Genomic DNA, 21,377 nt, shown 5'->3' with positions numbered 1-21,377 from the left:
TTATGATTTAGGAGTAATAGTTAAATATTTTGCTGACTTAAATAAACCACCATCACTTTAATCAACCTCTTTTTACGCTTTTAAGTTTTAATTAAAAAACGACAGCATATATTTTCTTCAAATGCGTTCCCAGCGCAGATAGATATTTACTCTCTCTCTCAAGGTATTCATTAGGGTGTCCACTATGGGGGAGGAACGCAGGCTGCCCCCTTCCCGCCGCCGCCCCCCCGCCGAGTTATAGTGTAGAGGACGTCTGCCCGAGGCGGACGAATTTTCCGGGTCGGACAGCCCTTCGGCGTGTTTTGTGCGAGGACGCGCCGGTCCCTGATCGCCGCGCCTATAGGCGCGCCGGCCGCCCCCTTCGATTTTTATTTTTAAAAATTTTTGACAATTTTTAGTAAGAGAGAGGGAGATTGGAGAAGGAAGGAAGGAAGGAGTAGGTAGTCACGCTTTTGGAGAGAGAAAGAGGGGTATTGCCCGTTTTTGGAGATAGAAATTTATACTTTTTTTTATTGGGTTCCAATTGTTTACGAATATTCGATCTCAATTATCTCGTTTTCTAATTATTTACATTCCGATAATTTTAATTATAATTGATTTAAAATAAACTAAAACATTAAAATAAAAATTAGTTATAAAATTTAGAGCTATTGGAAGTGTCCACCATAATGACGGAAACAAATTTTTGGGGCTATGGACAATAAAATTGGGGCTATGCACAAAAAAGAGGCGGGGCTATTGGAGTGTGCGCCTTACGGATACTCTTATTCTTCATCATCTGATCTCGTGTTGCTGCACAAATAAATGCAGATTCAAGCCTAGGTGGGGAGTCTTATCCACCGATTTTTAACTTTTATCACTTTTCATTTTTTTTTAGGTATATATGCAATTGCTTTCTTACATTCACTCCATTTTCTTTTTTTTTTTTACTTCAACTTGTAGAACGGCTATTATGATCTATGACTGCTTGATTTTGGGGTTTTGGCAGTTAATTATTGGGATTGGCAAGTGGTGAGGTTGTGATCCCTCAGATCTATTGATAGAAAGAGCGATGTCGTTTATTGGAACACAGCAGAAATGCAAGGCGTGTGACAAGACTGTATCCCGTGGAATTGCTATCTGCTGATGGAGTTAGTTATCATAAATCTTGCTTCAAATGCTCCCATTGCAAGGGAACCCTCAAGGTTGCTGCATTCTTATCTATTCTTTCTCTCAGATCAAATATCTTTTGTGTTGCAAATATCTCTTCTTTGCTGATTTGGTTGTGGAAGAAGTTGTATACGAAGATCTACATCCATGCCATCCTTTTTCTATATTCAGATTTTTAATTGATGAGAATAATGTGGATATCTTTTGTTTTAATCTATTTATCATGTTTGTATTTGGATTATCTGCTAACAATTATCTTAAATGATGTGATTAAGCCCCTTTTATTGTTCACGAATATGTTTGTTGTATATTTGTATTGGCATATGGGAGTTTTATTGTGATTTGTTGCATCTCATTATACCTAATTTTCTAATTGAAGTGTTCCCATCGTTTCATGTGCAAGGCAATGGCACAGTTCAATTCGAAAATTAGGTATAATGCCAATTGCTTTCATATGCAAGGCACATTTCATTACAAAGCAAATGGGCACAAAATTTGATATCAAGATAATAGTATGTGGTTCCTTCAAAAGGGATGATCCTTGTGTTCTTCTAAGGTCCCTTGAGGTTCGTTAATCATGTATACTGATATCCGTGTATAAACCCCAGCTGAGCAGTTATTCGTCGATGGAGGGTGTTCTCTATTGCAAGCCCCACTATGAGCAACTTTTCAAGGAGACTGGCAGTTTCACCAAGAACTTTCAATCACGTAACACTCCAATTCCTCCGTATCTGTTAAAGATTTTTGTTTTGATTTGTTTAATTAGTGCCATTGTAAATATCTGCAGCTGCAAAGTCAGCTGAGAAGTTAACAGCAGAGATGGTAAATTTCCAAAATATGGCCTTCAATCTTTTTTACTCTGCTTTTAAGAACTTAAGAAGTGATCTGATGATGCTTTTTCCACTTTTTTCTGAAATTCCAGACAAGATCACCTAGCAAGGCTGCAGGCATGTTCTCTGGGACACAAGAGAAATGTGCAACGTGCGGCAAAACAGCTTATCCACTTGAGAAGGTATGGATGCCGATTAAACATCAGTAACAGTGACATCTGAGGCAAAATCGAAGTTGAAAAGTTTTTATGTGGCTAAATCTTTTACTTCTAGTTCACATTTGAGGTCCTGAGATATTCTTGTTGCATCTGTATTCAACTCTTTTTAATAATACAATACGTTCATTTCACCGATTCTTACATTACAGGTGACCGTGGAAAGCCTGAGTTATCACAAGTCGTGTTTCAAGTGTTCTCATGGTGGATGCTCTCTAAATCCGTCAAACTATGCTGCCCTAGATGGCGTCCTATACTGCAAACCCCATTTTTCACAGCTCTTCAAAGAAAAAGGGAGCTATAACCATTTGATCAAGTCTGCATCAATGAAACACCCGACTGTTGTGGTTCCTGACTCTTGAACACGAGGCACGTTCAGTTTTTTACTACTCCGGAATGAGCTTGCCTTTGTGTAGGTGTGTTTTTCGACATATTTCTGTTTGATTCCGATTCATGCAAACGTGGAGGTAACTATAACCTCAACTGAGGAGTGTAATGCATTCATTGCTGGTGCTGTCGACACAATTGAGGGGACTGTTCTTAATGCCATGTTTAAGTTTCATACACAATGGCCAAACTTCCTTTATATTATTCCCACACTGCATCATTTTCTTCTCTGTTAAGAGCTTGTTTCCAAGGTTTGATTTGGATTAAGATATTGTTTAATACCGTTTATTCTATGAAAAACAACTTTGGTGTTTAGAAGTTTAACCTGAAATATTTGCAGTCTAATTGTCTATTGCCCATGTGAAATAACTTCTCAAACTTTTGAATAGTAACAATAATGATTTTCGTTTAATTGTTTATTCCCTTTCTGAAATCGGAATCCGCAGCAGGCAGTTAAATTACAGTTACAAAACATTATAGCTCAAGATCACAAAAAAAGGAAAATAAAGTAGAATTGCCAATTGAGTCATTGACAAGAATGAAATTGTTTTGAGGCAAAGGCTAGGTACACAAGAACAAAACTGGCTAATAATCTTCTCATATATCACTTGATGAAGGATGGCCAAATTGATAATCTCTGTGTTTGTCTATTGTTAATTGACATTGTAAAAAAATTATAATCACAGGCTATGTAAATGGATCCCAAAAAGAATAAGCTAAAAGTAAGCTTACTTTGAGTTGCCAAAATTGGGAAGTATTAAGACATTTGAGTCACTTATTCGAACTTCTACTCCACCACTCAGATTGCTGGTATGTGTCAAACCCTCTGTCTCCCCCTATCCTCCTTGGCTCTGTGGGCAAAAATACGTAGTCCCGTGGCCAAGCTCTGTCAAATTACTTTGTTGATGGTCACACTTCCGCTTTCATTTGCTACGCTGCTTGGCTTCACTATAGAGGACAACACCAAGGACAGTAAGGGAGTATCCAAGCATCCCCGTTACAGAGACGGGGTTCTTAAAGATCAATATGGAGACTACAACTGCTACGGCCCCTTTTGCATTTCCAAGCACCTGATATTCATCATGGAAACAACTGGTCAGTTTTAGCTGGAGGGTCTGCAAACAATTATTTCATATTCACATAGCCAAGCTATTGTGCAATATAAGATCATGATTCTCCAACAAAAGATAATTTGGATCCTTCTTAGCTTTGTATTGCCACAATCAGAAAATTGATAGCTTCCAAAACAAAATCAAGTAGAGCAAAACTATGATAGTGATACATGAATGAAACAATATGAGGACACCTTACTCAGAAAATACAGACTTCATTTACTTGAAACCACTGAAATTATTAGTTATACACACACACACACACACACTCAGAAATACAGACTTCATTTACTTGAACCCACTGAACTGCTCTCCATATGCCAGTATATTCATGAAATAAATTAAGAATGACACACACCCACTGACTAATATGAACCAGAATTATGTATTCCCAACACCAGTGTCAAAAGTTTAAATCTTTTATCAAACAAAATATCAGTAGTTCACCCTGAAAAGCTTTTTGGATTGGATGCAATAATTTAGCAACCAAATGATCTACATATAGGTAAAGATGCAATCTTCTCTTTTATGAAAAATGAAAGAACGACTTTGCTACTTTTCACCAAAAATTTAAAATTATTAAGAATTGATAACAAGAATACTATGCAATAGTAAAAGATCAGTGAAAGGGTACCATGGAACAGGAAGCAAAAAATACCTGAAGAGTTAGAGCACTGGTGTGTTTTGTGACCAGAAAGTTGGTCAAATTTACAAAATATGCCAGCGCAGACTTGAACAACAGCAACCAAATAATTTTGATATCTTCTCTACCTAATGCTATTGTGATACCAACAACATTTTCCTCCATAAAAAGTGTAGCAGGAAGTAGTAACACAACAGCTATAGGAGCCATGTACAGCAGCAGGTTCATGGAATTCAATTTTTCCCTTCAATGAAAAAAGAAATAACTTCAGAATCCACATAAACAGCACGATCTCTTCAAACACAAGGGAAGCTAAGCTTACCCTTCAGAGGAAAGCAAAATTCCCTGAACTACTGATTTCAGTGCCCTTGCAGCTGTAGCTCCGATACACATGAGAAAACCAAATAAATGGAAACTCGGTTCACCCTAACAGAAACAAGTCGAACCAAAATCAGATAACACACGATTTACTAATCAGAACTGTTTGATTTCAATTTTCCAACAGAAGAATGATTCCATTCGTAGAAGTTACTAGAACTAACACAAGAGCGCCCATTCAAATTGCAATTAAACCCCTTCTTTTTAACAGATAAACCCCACAAAACTCATTTTCCATTATATGAATCGAACAATTAACGATATCACCTCACCAATACAAAACCAAAATTGCAAGCGAAGAAATTAAACAATAAAAAGGAGAAAGGCGATGATATGATACCCCACTGGCGATGATGACTCCCGTGACGACGGGAATCAAAGTGACGTAAGTCAACCAGGCCTCCCTCTTGAAAGTCATGATGTAGGCGAAGACGGCGGTGAAGAAGGGGGTGGTGGCGCCGATGGCCTGATTGAAGCTGACGGGCAAGTACTTGAGGGAAATGTTGCCGCTGACAACGGAGGTGCAGAAAATGAAGCTGAGGGCGGAGATCTTCATGAACTGAACCCTAGATCTTATGGTCTGCATCGGCACAACCTTCATCCACGCAATGGCGATGTAGCTGAGCAGCGCGCAGGCCGTCATGTGGCACATGGTGAGGAAAATCGGGTACCGGAAGCCGTAATTGCTCAACAGATACTTGTTCAGCAGCAAAACCCCAATGTTGGAGGAGTACCACGACGTGACCAGCCCGATCGTGAAGAATCGGCCCGAGGATTTCATGGCACCAAATAATGAATGAAATTAACGGGGGGTTGGGATTGGGATTGGATTAGTCGTTAATTTAAGAATTGATTTGGCGGAGTGGGGGTTTTGATTTTTGAATTGATTGGATTAATTAGGGTTGAAAGGTGGTTGATTGGATCCGAGCAGCATTTGCTGAATTCAGCGAGGGATCTAAATTGACAGAAAAGGATCCAAATTTGAGACTATGAAATAGGGATTGGAAGGCATGGCGATGCGAAGGAGTCAGTGTGAAGGAGAGAATGTGTGCTTACTGTAAGGTCACCCGCGACGCGTTACGCTGGTGGCTCGAAGCCCGTTCCTCCGTGACGAGACGCGCGCGGGACGCGTTGCAGCGACCCGTCGCGTCCCCAGCCCGCCAAGACACCCGTCTCTCTGAGACGGCCCGCGAGACGTCTCGCCACGCGCGCGTGCGCGACGTGGCGCGCTCCGGCGCCATGCGTGACGCTCACTCGTCGCCCCGCGAGTGGGTTTCGTCACGTTGACGCAATAAATCATTTTTTTTAAAAAAAATTTGAATTTAATAAAAAAAAATAAAGTTAAAATTCGAAAAACGGTAATATTACCGTTTTTCGACAGCTTTTTTTATTATTTATTATTTTTTTACTCTATAAATACTCCTATTTCATCCTTATTTCACACACAAACACACATCTATTTTTCTCAAATCATCTATCTTTGAACTCCAATTTTCATCTCAAATCAACTCTTTTATTCTTCCCCCAAAGTTAATCGATCTAATAGATCCATATGAGCAAATGCGTCGAATAATGGAAGAATCACTTGAATAAGATCGACGCCGGGAGGCGGAGGAAGCCGCGCCGCCCCAAAGACGCTCCCGGACTTACATCCATAGTAACCGGGAGGAAGCCGCCGCAAGGTTAGTTCTCGACTACTTCAGCGATAACCTAGTTTGGGGAGATACCTACTTCCGTATACGTTTCCGCATGCGGAAACCGCTATTTCTCTACATCGCAAATACATTGGCAACCCGGGAAGAGTTCTTCCAAGAAAGGTTCACCGTCCCAGCCACACGACGCTGCAGAAATGTACTGCAGCAATCCGTCAACTTGCGACTGGACAAACGGCGGATGTGTTCGACGAATACCTCCACATTGGAGAAAGCACTGGGAGAATGTGCTTGATCCAATTCTGCAAAGGCGTCCGGGCAGCCTTCACCGACGAATTTCTCCGGAGGCCAAGCACGACAGATTGTCAGTTTCTGCTCCACCTTCACGAAGAAGTGTACGGATTCCCCGGGATGCTTGTCAGCGTCGATTGCATGCATTGGCAATGGAAGAATTGCCCTGTGGCGTGGACGGGGTCGTACACTAGCGGCCACAAAGACACCCACCCCACCGTTATACTCGAGGCCATTGCCGACTACCGGCTATGGATCTGACATGCGTACTTCGGGGTCCCCGGATCGAACAACGACATAAACGTACTCCACCAATCCGATCTTTTCGCCGAAGTTTTGGATGGTAAAGCATCGGCCATCAACTTCATCGCTAACAACCGGCGGTATAAAATGGGGTATAATCTTGCCGACGACATCTACCCGAAGTGGCCAACCTTCGTGAAGACGTGAAGCAGACCTGTGAACGCAAAGCAGACTCTTTTTGCGCAGAAGCAGGAGGCTGCTCGCAAGGATGTGGAGAGGGCGTTCGGGGTTCTCCAAGCGCGCTTCAACATAATCAAAGCCCCGGCTCGTACGTGGTTCATGGAGAGTATGGTCGACATCATGTATACGTGCATAATCTTGCACAACATGATTGTCCAAGACGAAGGACTAGAGGCGAGAAATTGGTTCGACCCTGAAGCCCCCGGAAGCTCTACCGCAAGTAGTCCGCCTCGCAGTAGAGTGCATCCATCTATACAAGAACGGTTGTCTATTCGAGTAAGGACACGTGACTCTACCGCCCACGCCCAACTCCAAGATGATCTAATGGAGCACATTTGGGCAAAAATTGGAGGAGGAAATTATTAAATTATGTATTTTTAATATTTTTAGGATTTTACGAATTTTATGTTGTAATTTTATTTTATTTAATGAAGTATATTTTTATTAATTGAATTTGTTAGAAATAAAAATAAAAAATGAAATTGAATGAATAGTAATTTAAGAGACGGTTAAGGGACGGATAAGAGATGGAGGGTTGCAGGTTCCGTCCCTTAGTTAAGAGATGGAGTAAAAAAGTACAGTAGGGCTCAAGAATAGTAATTTAAGAGACAGTTAAGAGACGAATAAGAGACAGCGTTGCAGATGACTGATAAGGCTAATTTCATGCATCGGTCTAGGGGTTCATTTCATGAAATTGCTGGGTCTAACGCATTGAATTAAGTCAGGTATGTGAAGTTTTTCGCCAGATCCAGGAAAAGAAGAGGACGCTTGCATGGTCCTAGGAAACTGGCGAAAGGGTGAACAATTGGAAGAAAATTGCTAGACGGAGGAAGCCTCGGAGTTGAAGGGTAGAATAGGGATTTCTACGAAAACTCTAGAAGGCTATGTCCGCATCTATAAAAGGGAGAAGCATGCAGGCTGGAGGGACCTTCTCGGTGGAGGCCTCACTAACAGCTCCTTGCTCGATTCACCTTTCCACACACTTGACTCTGAATTTGCGAGAGATTCCAGTTAGCACTCGACTGGTGGTTCACGTTTAGCTTTCCGACAATGGTTCGAGGGTTGTAACACCGTCCTAGTTCAAGGGCGAAGAAACAATTTACATTTCCGTTGCTATTTACACTGATTCCGCCGAGCTTCGCTGTTCGAAGCTCGGTTTTGTTTTGACAACCAATATTTCCTGTTTTATTTCAGATTTTACTTTCGCTTATGTCTATTGTGTTCATTTCTGGTTTGCTGGTTGAGTTCGATTGATTTCGAGTTAGGATTGTCGGAGTTAGTTATTTTTGCAGTTGGTTCTGATTTATTGCCGATACTTGTTGTTTGGATCTGAAGAATGGTTCTGCTTTTTGGATGAATCGGAGGTTGGGTTTTGCTGGAGTTTGTGATTTGTTTGCAGATTGTTCATGATTGATTGAGATCGGAGTAGATCTGTGAAAATCGGAGTTATGGCGTTGGTTTTGCTGTTCGTTGGGTTCGGATGGCTTGGATCCGGAGTGGATTAAGCGTCCGACGTAATCTGAGAAGGAGTACTTGATTTCCATGCCTAGTTTACGTATTTACATTTCATTTTGCCTAGTTTACGTAGATCTGTCGTATTTTCGAGTTATTGTAAGTTTCCGTCGACCAAATCTGTTTATTATGTTTGAATCTAGGCATTTCCTCTGTTTTCTCCATTTGCGAATCTGAATTAGTTAGAAAAGTGCATGAAGATTGTTAGCTGCAGCTTTACCGTACGTTGTCAGGCTTGGCTTTCATGGTCCCCACTTTTTATTTCCTTTGTCTAGTGGTTATCGGTAGTTATGTACTCGGTCTAGGAATTGTTTAACTTTTTCTACCTGTTACTTGGTTTAAGAGTCCTTGTTCTTCGGTTTAGTATTTACGTTTTGTGCCTAGGTCTAGTAGTAGTTAAAATCTCAACCCCTTTTGCGTGGCAGCAGCCATTTTGTCCAAATTCTCTCAATACTAGCCTACGAATCCATCTCTGTGGGATCGACTCCACTTCCCTATACTAATCCATAGTATTCGGGTTGAAGAAATTTAATTGTTGAAGGAGAGTCGTGAGTGCCCAACGACCGAAGCGCCATTCGATCCCTCTAGTTACTGGACCCTGTGATTCAGTTAATTCGGAGAAGCGTGGTGTCTCGACCTAGCAGTTGCTCAGATCGATTTTTGCAAGCGCACAACTCACTAGACTTCTCGTCCTTCAATGACCTAAAAACTATAACGAAGATTTGTTTGCAGGGACAGAGAGAGAATGGGTTTGAAATTAAGATTGATTAACTAGTTTCTTGATTCAAGTAACTGCACTCACTAATAAAGTGATAAATTGATTTTTAAAAAAAGGAAATTTTCCACTTTGTTTGTTTTACAATAAAACTTTACTTTTATTACTTATTCTATTACACAATATAGTCTGTCAGTATCATGGAAGATGATCCAATTATAGGATAGTAATATATGATTTTATGCACTTTTATTTTAAAGAGTTTAAGTAAAGAGGTTAAACAACTTATTTTAAAGAGTTTAAGTAAAGAGATAAATGTTGTTTAAGTACTATCCATCCAAAAAAATAAACTAATTTTACTATTTTATGTAATATTAAAAGCCTAAACATCATTCTAAACGTGGACCTCATAATCGGATTCCACTACCTTTTACTTTCTTCTCTTACTTACCAATTGCGCATTAAACCGATGTCATTTATAATTTGTCTATTTTTTATGGACTTAGGTAGTAGGAAATATGAATAAAGAAAGAAGATAAAAGATTGTTGGATATTTTAAAATAGGAGAGAGGAAAGAGAAAAAAGATAGTGGAAATGTGAGCCAAACTTTTATACTAGTTTTATAATAAAATGTGAGTAGAAAAAGATTAGTGGATTGTGAGACCTATTATCATTTATGAAATATTCCAATCGGCACACATAAAGTGGAACACCTGAAAATAATAAACCGAAACTTCTAAAATGAGAAGAATGGAGTACAATTATTTCTTATATAAGTAAGAAGTCATCTTTGTTACGAGCAGAAAAAAAGTAAAATGAATCAATCTTCAGTAAAATATGGAAGTAATAGTTCTTTCTTTAAGGCTCTGGTGGAAATTATGCAAAAAGGAAGGTGAACTATTATCAATATTACATCCAATCGAAGTAAAATTGAACATAGAATTATAGAATGAATAGTGAAAACTTTTCAAAGTTTCTAGAAAATATATTTCTTTAATTATATAGTGTTAATGTATGTTTTTTAATTTTTGTACATATATATCTAAAAATATTCATTAACATTTTAAAGCTAAGTTGAATAATGATTATTTTATTTTCTACTTTCTATTTTTTATGTTTAATAAATTAATACTTAATGTATATTTAAAGGAAATATAATGTGTAGTATTGCACAGATAGTTAACACTATAACTAAAGTTAAAATCTTAACAGTTACATTGCCGCTTCGAAATACATGATTATTTTCCTTATAACTCATTAAGTCGAAGATAAGAATTAAATCAAATGACACTGTTTTTCTACAAGATATATGGCTTCTCCATTAATATAGTACTCCGCATTTACAACAAAATGTAACTTCATACAACATGAATTTGACTACATGTAAAAAAAATAAAATGGACATTTGAATTGGTATAAAAAATGGAGGATGCTAAAAAATACCCTGAACAAATAAAAACCTATAAATCAGCAAAGAAATGGTAATTATTTGAATCAACAATAATGAGCCTCATCGCAGCAATCGCGGCTACAAGAGACATGCATCCAAAGAAGACAACATTTAGCCAATGCCAATTCTTCTGCAGCGAAGTCAGCTTGTGTTTCCGCGCCACCATATACATGTGGTTTGCCAGAATGAAAGTGAGAGGGAACGTGCTCAGCGCCCCCGTGAGGCTCATGAAATTGCCCAAGAAGGGCAGCAGTGCTGAGACGAAGCTTGTTATTCCCAAGTAGCCGCCTCTTACCATAATTCTTAAAGACAGGTTGCGTGCTGCTAGAGCGCTTCCTTTCAGCTCAAACTTCGTATCCAAATATTCGTACATTGGACTTGCAAAGATCTGTATGGAACACGAATCAAGCAAAATAAGCTCAATTGACATAAATGGATCGATGAGGATGTGAGGATTAGGGCTTACGTGCAAAGCAATGATAGTGTGCAGGAAAGCTGCGATATTCGCTGAGGCCTTCAACCAGACTGGGCCGTGAACATTGTGAAGCAAGTAGGCCGATGCCTCGGATCCATATGCCCAGTAACCAATGAAAGTGACAGCATACATTGGAAAAACTCCAGCTGTGAACTGGAAATACAGAGCTTTCAACATGTTGTCAACGACAGGCTGCCTCACGGTTGCCTGTCAAGAAGGTGAGTCGATCTGATCAGTCTGCGCTACCACACTAATTGTTTTATAAAAAAAGACAGCATCGTGAGTTCTTTCTCGAGATATCTGCATATTAGACAAAAGAAATGCATGAACAAAGCTCGTCTCAAGAATTTGAGGTTTCTGTAGGACCTGTATTTCTGGAAGCATTCCAGTATTGAAAGCAAAAACGAGGTTCGCTGATGCGCCGATGATAGTGAAAATTTTGTTTGTTGTTGTACCATGAATGCTGTAGTCTCGGGGAGGAGCTTCTATGCCTGTAAAAATAATCACTTACTCAGCATCTGAAAAACGATATTCCAAAATGACGATATCCATAAATAAACAGTTCTTTCTTCAAACCAGCTTTAATATAAAAAGGACACGAACAAGATGAAGCAATCGAGAAAGAGAGACGGCTATACCATCTTTTAGAGCCAGAACGCATGCTGTTACAATGTACACCAGACTTAAAATTGTCGAAAATACCAGCCATGCTTGTAGTGCTGATAAATGGGGTACGGCAACTGCAAAAAGGATACACGCGACGCCAGAAATTGCAATGCAGTGTGGAAGCTTCATGCCAGAATCTTCTTGGAGGAGCGCATAAAGAGCCTGCATATAACATCAGCCAAGTCAAGGAATCAGCCGAAATCTTAATATTTAGCAGTAACCTAAGCTGATGCGATATGTAGTTTGTATAAATAAAGACCCATGATCCAAGAGTTCAAACCTCTACACAAGTTAACAAAGAGCTACATCGACAACTATTCCTTCATCAATTCTGTTGGTCTTCGCTTAGAAATGGAACAATATAGCAAATAAAGTTACCTTAAGGGCACTGCCGGCTAAAATGATGTATCCGACATTGATCATGAAGAGATTAATATACTGCAGCGCCCACGTAATACTATACGCTTGGTCACCTACACCACATAAACCTCTATCTCAGTAAAAAAATGCCTTCAGCTAGAAAGGATATCACATTCCATCGCTAACTTGATCATTATTTGCTCTTACCATAGATAAATCCTGCAAGGTCTCTGTATCTAATATGCCTCTTTCCTCCGTATTCATGAAGCTTGGCTACCAGCATATTCGCATACAAAGATATCGCTGTTGCTAAAATTAGTCCGACCACACCACCAATCCAACCCAGTGGAACCATAATAGTGCCCGAGTATCCCAACACATACGCACTATTTATCCCCGTTGTAAGCACAAACCCCACCTGGAACCATGAATCTACACGTGCAACATATCGATAAACCGGTAATTAATAGGTCACTGAGCTTTTCCATTACTACTAGAGCAACAAAAAATCATATTTAGCCTCAAACATATCAAAGGATCACTCTGTAAGACGATGATCTAAGGCACCCCCAAATTAAACTGCCCTAAAATGCATAAAGTAAACAATATCAGAAAACAAAATTCCCAAAATCAAAGTAGTACACAAGGAATTCAACCATTCAATTCAAAGAAACTAAATAAGAAACAGATTCCTAAAGCTATGAATGCGAATTAACACTAATTGCACAGAGCAAATTCATGAACCAGAAGACAATTTTACACTGCAAGAAACTGAAAACAAGAGGCAAATCTCAAATCACCTTGGCTAATTTGATGAGCGGTGTCAGAAATCTCAACAATCACAGAATCCTTAGAAGAATACTTGCCAGAGGCAGAGCCAGAGTCGCCTAGAACGGCGTCGTTCGATTCGGTAGCAGCAACCATTTCTCGAATTCGCAAAAGCGCCGATCTTAAATCAACGTCGTAGTTAGCGGCTAGGCCTGAATTGAGGCGCAATCCACGAGTAAAATCAACATCAAACACCATACTCACACAACCAAGACAAAATCACACAGTGGAATGCTTACAGAGGGAAGAATTGAGGCCCTCTTGTGTTTCGAAATGCAGCTACCAATTTATATACCTATGGCTTCATGTCAGAGCTCGTCATCCCAAACACGCAACTTGCTGATTTCATAACTACTTTTTGAGTAGATTTTTTTTTTCAAAACTTTGAAAAGGTTTATGTTTTTTTTTTTTAAATTGTAACCTACAAATGGTTTATGTTTATTTTAGTGATGCTTGCTACTTAAATATAGGTAGTTTATTTATTTTAAGAGAGTGTTGGTTGCTAAAAATAGGTCCATATTTATCTGAGTTGTAATTAGCCAGTAAAAGTAGTTAATTGCGTGGGTACCTCTAAAATTGACGATGCTTCGGCTTACCTTACTTCTCCGATACTTTCTAAAATTTGTTTTTTTTATTGCATTTCGTTTTTGAGTTCATGGGAAAATGTTTATTGATACATTTTGTATTAATACTTAGTATTTCATAATAATAGATCATACAAACTTTATGATCAATTTTATATTCGATTAAATTTTCTTGCTCTGATAATTGTAAATTATACTCCCAAAATTCAAGGTAATGCAACAAGTCTTGACATCAGATTAATCAATTTTAACCAGAAATATTTTTGCCGTATTAAACCTCCATAGTACACAAAAAAATCCATAAAACATAAGATAAATTATGTACACAATTTATTAGTTATTTTTTTAAATAAAACAAGTATACCATTTTTCACAGAATTAGGATGGTACGCTTTCCCAATTTTTGCTATATGCTTACTATTCCAATTGACAACAACATTGCGAATATTTAATTTTTTTATAATGCAAAAATTATGACTGTATATAGTTGTATAAGTGATGTACTATAAGCTATACACTACATGAAATATTTAAATTTGAAAAGTAAAATTCGTATCATGGGATTATCTTAGCTCTTATGTTTGAAAAAAGTATGATTGGGAAGTATTTGTGGGCAGGAGAAAATTGGTGGCGCCCGAGTCTGAGTAGTTCCCGCACTATGTGCGTTTAAATTGGGAAAGCTTTCTAAAAAGAAGGAAACATGCGATTGGTCCAGCCAACGTCAAGTTATCAGAGCATCCACTACGCGTCGCGCCGGCGTCCCGCGACCAGTCCTGGAGAGACGGGTCCGTCGCGCGACGCGTTGCAGCTCGCCGTCCCGCGTCCCGTGTCGCCGAGACAAGCTACTGGCAGTCTCGCCACGAGCCTAGGCGACGTGGCGCGACCCGGCGTCGTGCGTGCCCGCGAGTGGGCGCCGTCACGTGCTGACGCAATAAATCAATTTTTTTAAAAAAAATTGAATTTTAAAAAAAATACTTTTTATTTATAAAAATTGTTTTTATATTTAAAAACAATTTTTACAAATAAATAAATACAAGAAATTCGTAATAGCCCACATATATTTGATGGGCTTGCGAATTTATGAAACTCATTCTTGGTTGCTTCTCTTTTATAGAGACAACCTTGAATGTTTTATGTTCCACTTTCGATGTGGGACAAAGTCATTCTTGGTTGCTTCTCTTTTATAAAGACAACCTTGAATGTTTTATGTTTCACTTTCGATGTGGGATAAAATCATTCCCTGTTGTTCTTCTTTTATAGAGACATCCTTGAATGTTTTATGTTTCACTTTTGATGTGGGACAAAATCATTCTTGGTTGTTTCTCTTTTATAGAGACATCCAAGAATGATTTTGTCCCACATCGAAAGTGAAACATAAACATTCAAGGATGTCCATATAAAATTGTATTTTAAATTATGTCATTTTTATTTTTTAAAGATTTTAATTATGTTTTTTTTTTAATTTTAAGTTGTATTTTTATTTTATGCTGTAATGTTATTTTAATTTTAATGAAGTGTGTTTGTTTTAACTGAATTGTGTTGGAAAAAAATAAAAAATGAAATTGAATGAATAGTAATTTAAGGGACGGAATAAGGGACGATTAAGGGACGGAGCGTTGCAGGTTCCGTCCCTTAGTTAAGGGATGGAGGAATAAAGTACAGTGGGGCCCTCGAATAGTAGTTTAGGGGACGGTTAAGGGACGGTGGGGGGGACAGCGTAGTGGATGCTCTCAACCTGCCTCTCAATTTGCTTGTGTATATTACTAAATACTAGTAATATATTTAAAGAATTACTCCCTATCTCCATTATTTAAAAAACTTTTTTGTTATTTTGAAATTATCCCCGATTTACTACTATTTACTTCTTCTTTTATCACTTTTGGTTCACATTCCACTAATTAACCTTTTACACTCACAATTTATTATAAAATTAATATTAAAAATCGGTCACACACATTTTGCTTATTTTCTTAAACAATTTTTTTAAACTTATGCCAAATTAAAATGGTTTTTTAAAATAGTGTAGGGAAGGGCAGGAGTGTTAAATTTGAAAAAATAGAAAATTGAAGTTTGCCATTAACAATGACAATTTTATTTATATTTTTAATTTGAAGTTGGGCAGAGAAAATAAAATAGTACTACCACCATATGACTAAGTTATAGACGTAATAAAAAATACTACTCCATAAGATAATGAGTATTTTCCAAACGGATGATCAATGGACGATTGGGCAGTAATTAGTGATTTGAAACTAAAATTTATGTGTAATTTGGTTTATATTTAATTAATATGTTGCACACATTTTTTTTACTAGGTATATACTAGTAGTATATTATAGAGATATAATCACATGATAACCTATATCTCAAATTAGAACTCAATAATTAAATTTGGAACACACATCTTCTCAATCATGTGGCTGAAATTGATCCTTCATTTTTTTTCTTAGTTTTTAAATGAGTTGGGCAATTTTAACATTTGAATATAACAAATCACCATACAGTTATTCATCTCCATTCTATATCAAAATCAATGTCTCTTCCTAAAATAAATTTAAATTTTAAATTTCTCATAACTTTTTTAATATAATTTTTTTTACAAAAAGTATACTCCCTTTATCCTATAAAATAAAATATGTGCACTTTCCATTTCGTCCATTCCATAAAAATACGGGCATTTCCATTTAAAGAAAGTTGTCTCTAACCCAATACTCATATACATTGACTTATTTACAACTTATACCACTTTGGTCTATCATTACAACTCATTAAACACTAATAATAATAATATGAGTTCCACTATCTACTAACATTACTTTAATTATCCTTCTCCATATCTCTCTTACTTACCAATTGTGTATTAATTCCCATATTATTTCAAATGCTCATATTTTATGGGACAAAGAGAGTATCAAATTAAAGATAATTTTATGATTCCAACGGAATATGATCCTAATTGTATCATATTATATCAAAGGCCGAAAAATAATATTATAAGATATGAAAAATGATATGGAGTTGCAGTGTTGTTTAAATAAAAAATGATATTTTCGTGGGTTAGAAATGATATTTTCGTGGGTTAAAAATGATATTTTTGCAAAAAATGACAATATCGAGTATCAGAAATTGATTGAGAATAATCTATGTCGGTTAAAAGCTATAAAATGATACTTTAAATGATAGAAATGATACTTTAAATGATAGAAATGATATACTGTATAAGGTTTATAAATGATATAGCATTGTTTGTGTGTTTAATTCCTTATTTGAATGAGAAATGATAGCTTAAGGGGTAAAAATGATACTTTGTGTGCATAAAAGCGATATACTCCCTACGTCTCATAAGTCACATTTTCATTTTTAGTTTATCCCACAAAGATGTTACATTTTTTTTAGAAAAAACTCTTTCTCACATTAATATAAATATAGAACTTCTCTCTCATTGTCAATTGCATCAAAAAATTACAAAATAAAATCTATAACTTTTCATCGCCTCTAGACGTAGATACACATCGTATCGAACTGAGTAAACAATTTTTGTGTTCATCTATTTTATATTTGGATTAGATAAGATTATTTCCCAACAATTGGTATTAATAGCTTAGGATTCGAGAAGCAAACTAGAGAACGAGCCACTCATGGCGGTTATAAAGACGAAATATATATTAGAAATACCATCATGGACAAGTTCTTAGGAAGATGGAAGTTGCGATATTTCTTCAAACTCCATAGGTACCATTCAAGCCCTATGCTTTCTCTAAAGTTGAGAAAGTCCTTTTTAATTTGAGTTTAGGTTTATTTATACTTGGGAAGATGATGTTAGGCTTAAAACTGATTCGTGCCTTTCTCGAAAAATTCGCGCCAGACCAACAGCCCGTTAGGGCTCTTCTAGACTCCAACGACTTTTTCGGCGGTCCACTAAGTTCACATAACGAGAACCAAACAGTCCGCATGGTGTTTCATGTATTGAGGTGGCTTTTCGGGCAGTCCACTGCCTCCGCACGGTGCGAATCTAGTGATCCACTGGGTATCTTCTGCTCGGATAGTGCAGTTTCAACAAGCCTAATGGTATGTGTCACTTTTTCTCTTATGTCTCAAGCCACGACCTACAACGCAACAGCGAACGCAGAAAATTGTTATAGTATGAGCTATATATTCTAATTTTGTACGAGATAATAATTTTTTACTATGTTTTTTTATTTTGATAAGGGCTTTTGCACTCTATTTTACACAAATTACCAATAAAATCATAATGTTATATAACTAAAATAATAAAAAAAACTAGTTGGGGAAGGGCTTAAGCCCTCAGTTACGTGTGTGTCCGCCCATGCCTACAAGGAAGGCTAAATTGACGCTTCCATGAGCTTTCCATATTGTCTCAAAATATGTACTAGTAAAGACTAGAGAAAAGTCAGGCAAATTTGATTCACATTCATAGATATTATATAGGCCGGATATATATCGAAGTATAACTAATCTTAAATGCATAACTAAAACACCTATAAGAGTGATTTAGTTCTATAATTTATAGTGAACGATTTACTCCGTGGAAGATTTATTTCATTATAATGACATTTTGGTTTACTTCGTGTTTTCAAATTCGTGTTGTAAACTAAAACGCCTTTATAGTGAACTAAATCGCTCTTATAGTGAACTAAATTCAAGTTCTCTAGTTATGCATTTAAGTAGTGGTTGTCCTATATCACTAGTCTGAATATATGTCCTCTTTAAATTATATTCAAACATGTAGTAATTATTATCAAGAGTTGGTGACTGGTGTGTGTGTAAATAAACCATGGCCATATTTTTATGGACATTATGGAAAATTAGAAATTTGGATAAAGACATAAAGTTGGGAGTTGCAGCTGGGGTCGACACGAGTTTGAATTGTTGCTAAAATGAATAAGGCCATATAATTTTGCTGCACATAGTGTTTTAATATGTCCTTTACAAATATAAAGTGTAGTGCAAGAGGCAGACACTTGGCCTACATTTTTTTCTAATTTTGAAACCATTGTTTCACGAGTAGTCTCTTGTCCAAAATTCTTTCATTTCAACTGACAAAACCATCATCCCTTATCTCGACAACCATCAATATAATTCTTATTCTTACCTTTGTCCATAAAAGAGGTTGAGATATTAACATCCTAATTAATTGACACTAAGATCAACATTGTGCCTATCATATAAGTCTTGACTATTTTACAAAATTAAATGGAAATTCTTGCTTCTAATTAATTTTTAATTGGTGCATAAAATTTAAATATTGAATAGTCGTTTGTTGGAAGTTGGGGTCATGTGAGAAGGTTGATAGATGTTAGTTTTATACAATAAAAGAGAGCTTTATTTCAACACAAAGGGTCTTGTTAAAAGGACTTCTTTTTTTCCTTAAGTTCTCACCATGTGTAACATGATTCCCTTACCTTTGGGACACTCAAAGTAGAGATCATTAATATTATTTTTATTTTCTACTTTGCCTTGGATTCTAAATAAAGTCCTCTATACCATGTGGTTTCAACTATTTTATATACCAAATCTGTGACCATTTCAGGCACTTTAACGTAAGGTAATTCAAGAACTATACCAATGTAACTCATATATTTTATTTAATTTAAATTTTGAAGATTTTACATATTACTAATACTTACTTAGCTAACATAAATAATCTCGCTATACAAATGGTTCAATCTAAAACTTTTTTAGGGTAAAGAATGGAACATATAAGTGCAATTTAATTTTTCTGCAGGCACACTATAATTAGCTCCAACCTGATTTTAAAGAACAATTAAATATATACGTTTTCATTTACTTCTAGACAGCTGTGTGTATGCGTAATCATTTTCATTCATTGTTCACCATTCAATTTCATCTGTATATAGAGAGAGCCCAGTTAAAACCAGATAGTAATAATTATATATCCCTTTGGTGAAAACAATGTTTTATTAATATTTAGTTTTGCAGAAATGGGAGAAGCATGCCAACTATATGTGCAAGCAATCATTCTATGCACTACTAAATCCAATATAGCTAAGAATATTTTTTATAATAAAGGAACAAAGCCAAGACACCTTAATGTCTTCCTCAGAAATCTGACTCTTAATTTATTAGTAGTATTTCTTTTTTCAGCTGAATTTGAATTAACTAATTTATCGACAACAAGAAAGAAAGATAATGTTCTCATCTCTAAATAATTGCTTGCACAAATTAGAACCAATAGTTTGTAATTAAGAGAGTGATTTGTGTCACCAAATTGTTGGATCTTCCACATTTATACTTCTCCTGCGTAACAATTTCATTCATTTTTAAAAATAAAATTAAATCAACTGATTTTCACAGAGGGAGACAATATACTTACTTGGTATATATAATATATTGGTGGGCTTGTTTACATGAATGAAGCGACGTCGTTTTGGTGCATGATCTTGACCGTTAGGAGCTACCAAAGGATGAATCCAAAGAGATAGCATGATCCAAAATGTATGAATTCCAATTAAATATATAAAGAAGATGGTAGTGAGGAAAAAGGAATAGAGAAATAGAGTTGGGATCAATGCGATCCCTTTGGACGCCTCCTTTAGTGGCTGTAAATGCGGCGGCGGCGGCGGCGGTGGAGGGAGCTTAATTACATCTCCAAAGTGTGTGTAGTGTGTGTGTGGGGAAAAGACAGAAGAAAGTGGCTCAAGACTACGTCAAATATAAAAGACACTGCTCCAACCAAATTAGGAACGACTAATCTTTCGCATTCAAACCTATTTATTTTCCACTATTCTTTATTCTCACTTTTGTAACAAATAATTATGTGGAAAACAGAAACAAAAACAGCGTCGTAGATTTACCATGTTTATTTATGTACACTTTAGTGCAATAAAAAATTGATCTTGGAGTGTTAATTATATGTGTATTTTGTGTTTCACGGCATCTCCAACCAATTACACTAAATCCAAACTCATTTTAGTATAAATGTCACATCAAATATGATTTACTCCAATCATTTACACACAAAATTTGAAAATTTTTTAGTTTTGGTTTAGAGTAAACCTAAATATAAGTATTTTTCACTTAAAAATAAAAAATGAGATTGGTTGGAGTACTGTTACAGCTAATTATCTATCAAATTTTACGTGTCACGTGTTTGTTATTTTAATAAAATATGTAATGACAATTAGAAATGTTGTAACATAATGAACTAACGTTTATACAAATACTTGAAGCTGGAAATAATTGAATGTTCTAACTATAAAATAATCAATCCTAATAATTATTTTATAGCTAAAAATGGATTGAATGTTAAAAAAATGATAAAAATATTCAAACTGGGTGTGATCCTTAATAAAAAAGATTAGTTTAACTAAATTACAAGAATTTGATATGTGAAATAGTTGAAAATAAATCATACACTTTAATCTCTTTATAGTTTTATTTGATAAAAATTGTAAATAATTCTTTGGATTATAACCCATGCTTTAGATTCGCACCATGTCTATACAAATATAACATCAAATTAATAAAATGTTAGTACATATATGGATAAACAAATTTTACCAATAAAGAATATTATGCTGCGAATGTTTAGTTTTTACTAACATAATATTCGAATTGAATGGCATCAAATTGTGTTACTTTGATTTGTCGACTATTGAGAACAGT

General features: G+C 36.3%; 2 protein-coding genes and 1 pseudogene across 4 annotated transcripts; 1 reads left to right on the top strand and 2 right to left on the bottom strand.

The window, feature by feature from the left end:
* The first annotated feature begins 1,036 nt into the window (after positions 1–1,036).
* Positions 1,037–2,926, top strand: LOC121789831 (annotated as a pseudogene).
* Positions 2,927–3,159: 233 nt separating this feature from the next.
* On the bottom strand, positions 3,160–5,746 carry LOC121761824 (probable sugar phosphate/phosphate translocator At3g11320). Its single transcript, XM_042157503.1, has 4 exons — positions 5,055–5,746; positions 4,659–4,762; positions 4,352–4,580; positions 3,160–3,651 (listed from the first exon to the last, which is right to left on the bottom strand). Exons 1-4 carry the CDS (start codon positions 5,493–5,495, stop codon positions 3,505–3,507), a joined length of 921 nt encoding a protein of 306 aa, XP_042013437.1. The 5' UTR covers positions 5,496–5,746; the 3' UTR covers positions 3,160–3,504.
* A 4,896-nt stretch (positions 5,747–10,642) lies between these two features.
* Positions 10,643–13,569, bottom strand: LOC121761803 (proline transporter 2-like). 3 transcript variants are annotated; one of them, XM_042157484.1, is made up of 8 exons: positions 13,386–13,569; positions 13,119–13,298; positions 12,526–12,750; positions 12,337–12,431; positions 11,931–12,120; positions 11,659–11,783; positions 11,284–11,499; positions 10,643–11,205 (listed from the first exon to the last, which is right to left on the bottom strand). In XM_042157484.1, exons 2-8 carry the CDS (start codon positions 13,240–13,242, stop codon positions 10,828–10,830), a joined length of 1,353 nt encoding a protein of 450 aa, XP_042013418.1. In that variant the 5' UTR covers positions 13,243–13,298; positions 13,386–13,569; the 3' UTR covers positions 10,643–10,827. The 3 variants fall into 3 exon arrangements, with proteins under 3 accessions (XP_042013418.1, XP_042013427.1, XP_042013411.1); XM_042157493.1 differs by having other exon boundaries at positions 13,442–13,557; XM_042157477.1 differs by having other exon boundaries at positions 13,119–13,569.
* Between the last annotated feature and the right edge of the window lie 7,808 nt (positions 13,570–21,377).

This window comes from Salvia splendens, chromosome 2, assembly GCF_004379255.2.
Source record: "Salvia splendens isolate huo1 chromosome 2, SspV2, whole genome shotgun sequence".
In the NCBI taxonomy this organism is placed as follows: domain Eukaryota; kingdom Viridiplantae; phylum Streptophyta; class Magnoliopsida; order Lamiales; family Lamiaceae; genus Salvia; species Salvia splendens.
This window is presented reverse-complemented; position numbering and strand designations above follow the sequence as displayed.

Excerpts from the sequence above, each read along its gene's own strand:
- LOC121761824 (XM_042157503.1), bottom strand. The coding sequence starts at position 5,495 with ATGAAATCCTCGGGCCGATTCTTCACGATCGGGCTGGTCACGTCGTGG. Across the intron at positions 4,763-5,054 it reads GAGTCATCATCGCCAGTGGG|GGTGAACCGAGTTTCCATTT; the intron begins GTATCATATCAT and ends TGTTTCTGTTAG. Across the intron at positions 4,581-4,658 it reads ATTTTGCTTTCCTCTGAAGG|GGAAAAATTGAATTCCATGA; the intron begins GTAAGCTTAGCT and ends TTTTCATTGAAG.
- LOC121761803 (XM_042157477.1), bottom strand. The coding sequence starts at position 13,344 with ATGGTGTTTGATGTTGATTTTACTCGTGGATTGCGCCTCAATTCAGGC. Across the intron at positions 12,751-13,118 it reads CGCTCATCAAATTAGCCAAG|ATTCATGGTTCCAGGTGGGG; the intron begins GTGATTTGAGAT and ends TTGCACGTGTAG. Across the intron at positions 11,500-11,658 it reads GAATGCTTCCAGAAATACAG|GCAACCGTGAGGCAGCCTGT; the intron begins GTCCTACAGAAA and ends CCTTCTTGACAG.